Source organism: Phyllobates terribilis, unplaced genomic scaffold, assembly GCF_046119375.1.
Source record: "Phyllobates terribilis strain yellow unplaced genomic scaffold, ASM4611937v1 Scaffold_5__5_contigs__length_657084704, whole genome shotgun sequence".
Lineage (NCBI taxonomy): Eukaryota > Metazoa > Chordata > Amphibia > Anura > Dendrobatidae > Phyllobates > Phyllobates terribilis.
The window spans coordinates 127863395-127874482 of record NW_027362765.1 but is presented as its reverse complement, the minus strand read 5'-3'; the positions used below and the strand labels follow the sequence as shown (position 1 = coordinate 127874482).

Below are 11088 nucleotides of genomic sequence, written 5' to 3'. Positions count from 1 at the left end.
TGTTTTTCTTTACGGAAAAAATACCAAAAGCTGGATAATAGAGTTTTTTTACCGAGGAACGGCAAAACCACAGTTATAATTTACTGGTGTATACCAGACTCTTTGAAACAGATATATTTGTGTCGGAACAATCAGGAGACACTATTAATGTTTTTCTTTACGGCAAAAAATGCCAAAAGCAGGATAATACAGATATTTGACCCGTGGAACTGCAAAACCACACTTCTATTTCTCAGGCCTACACCAGACTCTTTTAAACAGATATACAGTTAGGTCCATATATATTTGGACAGAGACAATATTTTTCAAATTTTGGTTCTAGACATTACCACAATGAATTTTTAACAAAACAATTCAGATGCAATTGAAGTTCAGACTTTCAGCTTTCATTTGAGGGTATCCACATTAAAATTGGATGAAGAGTTTAGGAGTTTCAGCTCCTTAACATGTGCCACCCTGTTTTTAAAGGGACCAAAAGTAATTGGACAGATTAAATAATTGTAAATAAAATGCTCATTTCTAGTACTTGGTTGAAAACCCTTTGTTGGCAATGACTGCCTGAAGTCTTGAACTCATGGACATCACCAGACGCTGTGTTTCCTCCTTTTTTATGCCCTGCCAGGCCTTCACTGTGGTGGTTTTCAGTTGCTGTTTGTTTGTGGGCCTTTCTGTCTGAAGTTTAGTCTTTAACAAGTGAAATGCATGCTCAATTGGGTTGAGATCAGGTGACTGACTTGGCCATTCAAGAATATTCTACTTCTTTGCTTTAATAAACTCCTGGGTTGCTTTGGCTTTATGTTTTGGGTCATTGTCCATCTGTAGTATGAAACGACGACCAATCAGTTTGGCTGCATTTGGCTGGATCTGAGCACACAGTATGGCTCTGAATACATCAGAATTCATTCGGCTGCTTCTGTCCTGTGTCACATCATCAATAAACACTAGTGACCCAGTGCCACTGGCAGCCATGCATGCCCAAGCCATCACACTGCCTCCGCCGTGTTTTACAGATGATGTGGTATGCTTTGGATCATGAGCTGTACCACGCCTTCGCCATACTTTTCTCTTTCCATCATTCTGGTAGAGGTTGATCTTGGTTTCATCTGTCCAAACAATGTTCTTCCAGAACTGTGCTGGGTTTTTTAGATGTTTTTTAGCAAGGTCCAGTCTAGCCTTTTTATTCTTGATGCTTATGAGTGGCTTGCACCGTGCAGTGAACCCTCTGTATTTACTTTCATGCATCTTCTCTTTATGGTAGATTTGGATATTGATACGCCTACCTCCTGGAGAGTGTTGTTCACTTGGTTGGCTGTTGTGAAGGGGTTTCTCTTCACCATGGAGATTATTCTGCGATCATCCACCACTGTTGTCTTCCGTGGGCGCCCAGGTCTTTTTGCATTGATGAGTTCACCAGTGCTTGCTTTCTTTCTCAGGATGTACTAAACTGTAGATTTTGCCACTCCTAATATTGTAGCAATTTCATGGATGGGTTTTTTCTGTTTTTGCAGCTTAAGGATGGCTTGTTTCACCTGCATGGAGAGCTCCTTTGACCGCATGTTTACTTCACAGCAAAACCTTCCAAATGCAAGCACCACACCTCAAATCAACTCCAGGCCTTTTATCTGCTTAATTGAGAATGACATAACGAAGGGATTGCCCACACCTGCCAATGAAATAGCCTTGGAGTCAATTGTCCAATTACTTTTGGTCACTTTAAAAACAGGGTGGCACATGTTAAGGAGCTGAAACTCCTAAACCCTTCATCCAATTTTAATGTGGATACCCTCAAATGAAAGCTGAAAGTCTGAACTTCAACTGCATCTGAATTGTTTTGTTTAAAATTTATTGTGGTAATGTCTAGAACCAAAATTAGAAAAATGTTGTCTCTGTCCAAATATATATGGACCTAACTGTATTTGTGTCTGAACAATCAGGAGACACTATTACTGTTTTTCTTTACGGAAAAAATACCAAAAGCTGGATAATAGAGTTTTTTTACCGAGCAACGGCAAAACCACAGTTATAATTTACTGGTGTATACCAGACTTTTTTAAATAGATATATTTGCGGCTGAACAGTGAGCGACACACTCAAACTGTTTTTTTTTAGGTAAAAATGGCCCAAAAGTGGATAATACAGAGGTTTGACCCGTGGAACTGCAAAACCACACTTCTATTTCTCGGGCCCACACCAGACTCTTTTAAACAGATATATTTGTGTCTGAACTGTCACAGACACACTTTTTTTTTTTTTTTTTGGGGGGGGGGGGACACCAAAAGGTTAATAAGATGGGTATTTGTACAGTGTGAAGGAGGAAAAAAAAAGGAGGATTTAGATGAAAAAAAGGATTTTTCCTGGCCCCCCAGGACCTGGAGATAAGTCCAGAAATTTCAGGAACAGGAGCACACAGGACTGTAATGTAGCATTTGCTGGTATAACCACTGCGTCTCCTATACAGCCTGCCTGCCTGATATCTGGGATGGATATTAGTCCTGAGAAGTACTGTTTGTTTGATTTGGCAGCCTTTACAGACCCTACACTATTTCGCAGTATATATCTTTCCCTAAATCAGCAGCGCTGTCCCTACACTGTCTGATCCCGGCCGTCTGTGTCCAAGATGGCGGCGCCCAGTTTTAAATACTCGAGGTGACCTGTGCGGCCAGCCAATCAATATAATGCCCACAACCAACATGGCTGCGGCATTACAGTAACTGGCTGGCAATCCCTGCATGTTCATTGGCTCTGTAAAGAGCGCCAAACATGCAGGGCGGAGACCCGAGCTCCCGCCCGAGTAACCCGGAAATGCTCGGTGCTCGCCGAACATCCCGAGTAGCGTGATGCTCGGGCGAGTACCGAGCAGTGTCGAGCATGCTCGCTCAACACTACTTACAGTATATTACTTACAAAAAACAATAAACATAATTTACATAATAGTTACAGGGAAACTTATTACCCATACATAGCAAAGATTCAGGTTGTCATCAGGAAACGGATAACCAGATCCCCGACTCATGTTTCGCATAAGATGTTTCCCTATAACTATTATATAAATTATACGGTTTCAGGGCTTCCTTACCCACATGTATGTAGCTATGACAACTTTCTAAACATATTTTTGACAATTCATGGATGTTACTGAAATGTTTGTTTGTCTTTTCTATACACCTTTTTTAAAATTGTTAAGTGCTTTACTAATAAACTGTACTATATTTAACCATTTATACTCCGCATTCTCCTGTTTCTAGATACTTATATTACTTACAGTCAGGGTTACTTCCGCCATGAGTAAAGGCGCCTCAAAACCCAGCTTCAGTATGGATGGGCGGAGCTCGCTCAAGAGCGGAGCCTGCACCACATGTGGTAGATGCTGGCTATATTACATAGCCGGCATCTGTCAGTAACGATTATGGGATACTGAAGAGTTGCCATGGCAGCAGAGTCCTGTTGAGGGCTCTCGTCTCTGCCATTTTGTCTCTCCTTTGAAGCTCAACCACAGGTTGGGCTTCATAGCAGATTGTGATTTGTCCTATACTCTGTAATACTGTATATTGTAATATATAGAATAAGTGATAATTTTACAATCATAGGTTTAAGTCCACTAGGATAATTAAAATATAATGTGTTTTTTTTTTGTTTGTTTTTTACAATCTAAAAAATATTAAATAAAAACTGAAAAAATATAAAAATTCAAATGAGCCCTTTTCCGCAAATAAAAATAAAGAAATTCACAAACTGTATTAGTCTGGTGTATCAAAATATAAAATTAATTAACTGATAGGGGCAGCTTGGTGGCACAGTGGTTAGCCTTGCAGCGCTGGGGTCCTGGGTTCAAATCCCACCAAGGACATCTGCAAGGAGTTTATATGTTCTCCCCATATTTACATGGGTTTCCTCCGGGTTCTCGGGTTTCCTCCCACACTTCAAAGACATACTGATAGGGAATGTAGACTGAGCCCCAATGAGGACAATGCCGATAATGTCTGTAAAGCGCTGTGGAATTAATGGCGCTATATAAGTGAGTAAATAAATAAATATGGTCAAGAAAAGAGAAAAAAATCTCTAAAAAATTTAATAAAAAGTCATTTAACCTTTGTATGCACCCCAGATTGATATCAACAAAACTGTCAGCTCACCATGCAAAACACAAACCCTCACACAGCTCCATCAATAGAAAAAAAACATTATGGGTCTTGGAAAATGGCAACACAAATCAAAATTTTTTTAAAAAAAACATTTTTTCACTTCTTATATTAAAAAAATGTTTTTTTGGTATCTCCGTGGTTGTACTGAACTGAGGAATTTTGTCTCCAGGTCATTTTTACGATACAAGAATTACATAAATAAATAAAATGGAAAAAACTAAAGCGGAATATGGGTTATTCAGTGCACGTTTATATTGCACTGCAGAGAGGATCGCCATTTCAAATTTCAGCAGGAAAGCTAGAATCAGCACTGCTTATACTATTACCAATGAAGTGTGAAGGAAGATGGAGGAAAGCAAATAAGCAAAGGCATTGAGACAAAGGAGGGGAACAATAGGTATGCTACATGGGTAATGCCCACTGAGTGCTAAATTTGCAGCCCCATAAAGAGGCATGTCAGAGGAAACAGATTTTAAAACAGAGAAAAATATCCAAATGCATACAGCAATTTCAAACTTTCCAGGTAATTTGATACAAAATATATATTTTTCATGGAAAAGATACACGTTATACTTTAAACTTCTAGTTGTATATTTTTTATCATATTTTCTCACATCATTCAGTCACAAATATGAATCAAAACTGAACTTGACAGATCAAAAAAAGAGGCTGCAACCTGCATACATTTTTCTGGGAACAGAAGCAAACAAAGTAGAGAAAGTCTCAAAGCAAAAATATTTGACCCTTCACCATATTCCCTACAGTAGGCATGAAAAGCCCAGTGCTTGTTGCTATCTCACTTGGTTGACCTTTTTAACATAATGTAACATAACCATCTGCCCAGTTCCTCACCTTTTTGTCTACTTTTACTGTGCCTATGGAGAGAGAAAATTCTCAGCAATGGTTAGCAACACTCTCTCTATAAGCCTTGGTAGTAACATGAACTGGGTTAATGGTAAAAGCACCATTCGTAGGATTCTGTATTCTTAGGCCCCCTTCACATGTCCGTATAAAACTGGTACTCGAAAAACCAGTACCGGTGTCATCAGTGTTTGGATCAGTGTGCCACCTGTGTTTTTCCGGTATGGATAAAGAAAGAATGAAATGACAAAGCTTCTATACTTGCAATGTTTAACACGTACAGCACACGGACACATGGATGCCATCCGTGTGCTGTATGTTTTTTTCACGGACTCATAGACTATTATTGGCCCTTCTCATCCGTGCTGCCAGAAAAAAACCAGACGTGCACAGCAGCAAAGGTGATAATGGATACATGTGCCATCCGTTTTTTTCATGGATGCCACACGTATCCATTATCACCTTTGCTGCTGTACACATGTCTATTTTTTTTTCCGGCAGCACAAATGAGAAGGGCCAATACAAGTCTATGAGTCCGTGAAAAACACATACAGCACATGGATGGCATCCATGTGTCGTCCGTGTGTTGTACGTGTTAAACATTGCAAAGTATAGAAGAAGCTTTGTCATTTCATTCTTTCTTTATCCATTCTGGAAAAACACAGATGTCACACTGATCCAAAACACTGATGACACCGGTACTGGTTTTTCATGTAGCGGTTTTATACGGACATGTGAAGGGGGTTTAAGATGGTGAGAAAAGAGTTTCATCCTAAATGAGTATTAATATAGGTATACTTATTTAAAAAAAATGTTCAAAAATAACACTTAATTTAGGATTCAATGGGTAATATAAAGAGCAAAAAGTATCTTCCTGGGCAGAAAATTGTCCTTTGTCCTCTGTAAAATGCGTTTATTGTCCTCCATAAGTATATGTGATAAGAATTAGGCTGAGCAGAAATTCTTCACACAGCCAACCAGCTGGCACTGTTTACCACTGTGGATGGCAGATATTTTATGCAATGACTGGCTTCGGCACATGTTTCTTCAGAAGCTGTTTTCACCAGCTATGCTGTATGGCTCATTGTAAGAGATCTATGTCAAATTACTACCAAACATTCCTGTGAGAGACAGAGAGTCATGGCAAGGGTAATGGCAGTAACTTCTGAATAATATCCCCATATCATTCCAGTATAATGGTGCTAAAATAAATCTGGGAACCATGGTAATGTGTTCATATTTTTGAAACTTTCTCATGAAAATCCAGAACTAATAGTTAAAAAAAGCAATTCAGTATGTGTACAATAGGGTAGAGATATATTGGAATAAACTATATTTTAAAGCAGTATTGCACAACCTTTTCTGATAGTCCACACTGTTAGATTGAACCCCATTCAAGGGGTAATAATAAAACTTCAAGGGCCATTACCATGGCACAGGGTGCCAGTGCGTTAACCTGTCTGTGCATCGGATCGCTACATCCCACTGAAGTACTGCTCGTTTCAACATGTCTCTAGCGCAGGGGTCGGGAACCTATGGCTTGTGAGCCAGATGTGGCTCTTTTGAAGGCTGCATCTGGCTCCCAGACAAGTGACCGCTCTACCTGCCACTGACATCGCCACTGACAGCTTAAAATGGCGCCGTCGCTTCTGATCCGCACCACAAGAAGCCGTCACCCGGGATACAAGGCGCCCGCTCTCCTGACAGCTAGAGCGCCGCTTGAGCGAGCGGAGCTCAGTTGCTGCTACACTGGGGTGAGTCATCATTAAGAGCAGACCGGAGACGAGCTCACCAGCAGGTATAGGGAGTTCCCGTGCTGTCAGCCATCGTTCTCCTCACCCCAGCGTAGCAGCAACTGAGCTCCGCTTGCTCAAGCGCCACTCTAGCTGTCAGGAGAGCGGGCGCCTTATAGGGTTGCCGGCTTCCTGTGGTGTGGATCAGAAGCGGCGGCGCCATTTTAAACTCCACTGGCAAGAATCAGCAGCCGCATCAGTCAGTCAGAGAGTGCCTGAATACAGGTAACGCTCTTACTTCATACCACCAGTCACTTAGGGGGATGCCAGTTACCTATATACACAGTACAGTTTTCACTTCCCCTTAAGAGCAAAGACGCCATCTCTGTTCCCCACATGGAATTAGCCAGGGACACCTCCAGCATATGGAAGTAAACTTCCCTCCTTTTAATCAAGTAGTCAGCTAGCTAATTGCAGAAACCCTTTTATTGAAGAAGATGGCTAAAACAAAAAAGATGAGGAGTATTGCACTTTTCAGCAGGAATGGACAGAAGAATTCGCCTTTGTGGGGAGAGCAGGTTCCGCAGTGTGTTTAATATGCAATGATAAAATTGCATCGGTGAAACGGTTAAATATAAAGCGGCACTTCGACACACGCCATACTACATTTGCATCGAAATATCGGGGGACAGCAGGAAGAAAGCATGTGAAGAGCTACTATGCAGAGTGCAAGCTAGTCAGCAGCAACTCCGTGTTTGGACCCAACAAGGTGACTGGAATTCGGCTAGCTTTGCTGGTGCTTTAGCAATTGTGAGAAACGGAAAGCCATTCACAGATGGAGAGTATGCCAAAACATTCATGCTTGATGTTGCCAATGAACTTTTGACGACTTTTCGGATAAAGACAAGATAATCAAACGAATAAAAGACATGCCTCTGTCGGCAAGAACTGTTCACGATTGTACCATCATGATGGCAAATCAAATTGAGGCAACAGAAGTGAAAGACATAAATGCAGCACCATTCTTTTCTCTCGCTTTGGATGAGTCAACAGACGTAAGCCATTTATCCCAGTTCAGCGTGATTGCAAAGTATGCTGCCGGTGACACACTACGTGAGGAAAGTCTTGCTGTTTTGCCTATGAAAGGGACAACAAAAGGGGAGGATTTATTCAAGTCTTTAACTGAGCTCGCTAAAAAAAAAAATCTACCAATGGATAAACTTATTTCGGTGTGTACAGATGGTGCTCCGTGCATGGTGGGGAAAAACAAAAGATTCGTAGCGCTTCTTCGTGAACATGAAAAGAGACCTATCCTAAGTTTTCACTGCATCCTACATCAGGAGGCGCTTTGTGCTCAGATGTGTGTTGAGCAGGTTGGTGAAGTGATGTCGCTGGTCATTCAGGTGGTCAACTTTATTGTTGCCCGAGCTTTAGATCGCCAGTTTAAAACACTGCTGGATGCAGTTGGGAATAATTATCCTGGTCTGCTTCTGCACAACAATGTGCATTGGTTGTCAAGAGGGAAAGTGCTCAGCCGTTTCGCGGCTTGTCTGAGCGAAATCCGGACTTTTCTTGAAATGAAAAACGTTGAGCATCCTGAGTTAGCTAACACTGAGTGGCTCCTGAAGTTCTACTATCTCGTGGACATGACTGAACATCTGAACCAGCTCAATGTGAAAATGCAAGGCGTTGGAAATACAGTCTTATCCCTTCAGCAAGCCGTGTTTGCATTTGAAAACAAGCTAGAACTCTTCATCGTCGACACTGAAACAGGTCGTTTACTACACTTTGAAAAACTGGGAGAGTTTAAAGATTCATGCACATCAAGTGACCCTGCTCAACATCTTGATCTTCAACAGCTAGCGGGCTTCACATCTAATCTCCTGCAGTCATTCAAAGCGTGCTTTGGAGAATTTCGTGAGCGCACTCGTCTTTTTAAGTTCATCAGCCATCCACACGAGTGGCAGTGGACAGCACCGAATTACATCCCCGGTGTCTCCGTCAGAGATTTTGAGATACAAGCTGCTGACCTGAAGGCCTCGAACATGTGGGTGAATAACTTCAACTCTCTGAATGAAGATTTGGAAAGACTTGCACAACAGCAAGCAGAGTTGGCGAGCAAACACAAGTGGCGAGAAATGAAAAAACTTCAACCCGCGGACCCGCTGATTGTCAAAACTTGGAACGCACTTCCCATCACATACCACACACTGCAGAGTGTGAGTATTGCTGTACTGACAATGTTTGGCTTTACGTATGCATGTGAACAGTTTTTCTCACATCTAAAGAACATTAAGACCAACCTACGATCACGGATGGAAGTCTCAACGCCTGCATGAAGTTCAACCTCACCACGTATCAACCAGACTACAAAACCATCAACAAAACCATGCAGCACCAGAAGTCACATTAATGGTAAGAAGTAATTTATTCATCATTGGTTAGCAACAGCATAACAACGTTATTAAAAAGAATTCAGAGACTTATTGTACTTTAAAAGTGTTGGTCTTGCATAAAATGCACACATTTACTTGTATTTAGTGTTTAAAAATATTGTATGGCTCTCACATAATACATTTTAAAATATGTAGCGTTCATGGCTCTCTCAGCTAAAAAGGTTCCTGACCCCTGCTCTAGCGCATGGTTTCTTCTACAGCTACACTTGTGCTGTGGGGACAGTGGGTAGTCCAGCCCCCTGGCACACAAAAAAAAGAGGAAGAGGTGATGCTCAGGGTGCTTTCTCATTGTGTTTAGCACACACTCAGTAGCCCCCTCGGGGCATACCTCTGAACCCCCCTGCAAAACGGGATTCGGACGTATGTGCTGATAGGGTCATAGACTATAATGGTGCTGGCAGAGTGATAACCTCTGCAGCTGGTTGTCAGCAGCATTGCCCATCTCACCTTTTGCTGAGGGGAGAATTTTACAAATGATAGATTGAACATAGCAGATTAGAGTGTGTATATTTTCCTAATGGTATGAACATGTATATGTATTTTCCTATGTGTGTGTGTGTGTGTGTGTGTGTGTGTGTGTGTGTGTGTATTTTCCTAGGTGTATATTTTTCTGTGTATTTTCCTTTGTGTGTATGAACACATGTATTTTACTATGTGTATAAGTGTGTATATTTTTTTGTGTGTATGAGCATATGTTCGTATTTTCCTATGTGTGTATTTTCCATTGAGATTACAAGCATGTGTATATTTCTGTGTGTATTTTAGTGTGTGTATGAGCGTGCATGTGTATTTTTCTGTGTGTATATTTTTTGTGGATGTTTGGTAGTGTAAGCCTATTGAGCAGAAGAATATGTTTTATATATAAATAAAAGAGACCCACACTAGTTCTTAAAGGGAACCTATCTTGAGGATTTCATCCCTTACACTAATTGCTTTTCTGAGAAATCCAGTGTTGAAATCTAGTTTCAGTGACCTGCCTCACCTGACCGAGATTTCTAACCAGCGCTGTCAGTGCCTGGAGCGGAACATATGCAATAAGGTCCTCATGATGTAACTAAATGCAGTGAATGACTAGAGATGAGAGAACCTTTTAAGATTCGAATCGGTTCAGAATGATGAATTTTCCAATGTTCACCAAACAGTTCGTTGAATGGTTCGTCGAATATATCTGAATCCCATTGGATTCAATGGGAGGCAAAACCAAACGCAGAGACAACACCTTCAAAGGGGCCCAAAAGCTGCCAAAACAGCTCAAATTAGGGGCAGACACCAGGAAGAGTGGCATCAATTGACCTAGAGTACAAGTAGTATAATTATTGTTATTATAGCGCCATTTATTCAATGGCACTTTACATGACGAAAGGGGTATAAATAGCAAACAACAAGTACAATAATCTTGAACAAAAACGAGTCACTGACTGGTACAGGAGGAGAAAGGACCTTGCCCGTGAGGGCTCACAATCTACAAGGGATGGGTGAGGATACAGTAGGTGAGGGTTGAGCTGGTCGTGCAGCAGTATGGTAGAGCAAGGGTTATTTCAGGTTGTACACTTGTTGGAAGAGGTAGGTCTTCAGGTTCCTTTTGAAGGTTTCCACATTAGGCGAGAGTCTGATATGTTTGGGTAGAGTTTCAGAGTAGGGGGGATATACGGGAGAAACCTTGAATGCGATTGTGGGAAGAGGAGATAAGAGGAGAGTAGAGAAGGAGATCTTGTGAGGATCGGAGGTTGCCTGCAGGTAAATTCTGGGAGACTAGGTCACAGACATATGGATGAGAAAGGTTTAATATGGCTTTGTATGCCAAAGTGAGGGTTTTGAACTGGAGTCTCTGGGCAACGGGAAGGCAGTGCTGGTATTGACAGAGGGGAGAAGCTGGGGAATGATGGGGTTACATGT

General features: G+C 41.4%; 1 protein-coding gene across 1 annotated transcript; it reads left to right on the top strand.

Moving 5' to 3' along the window:
- The first annotated feature begins 7665 nt into the window (after positions 1 to 7665).
- Positions 7666 to 9075, top strand: LOC141271486 (general transcription factor II-I repeat domain-containing protein 2A-like). The gene has a single exon (XM_073681551.1). The coding sequence runs from the start codon at positions 7666 to 7668 to the stop codon at positions 9073 to 9075; it is 1410 nt and encodes a 469-aa protein (XP_073537652.1).
- The last annotated feature ends 2013 nt before the right edge of the window (positions 9076 to 11088 follow it).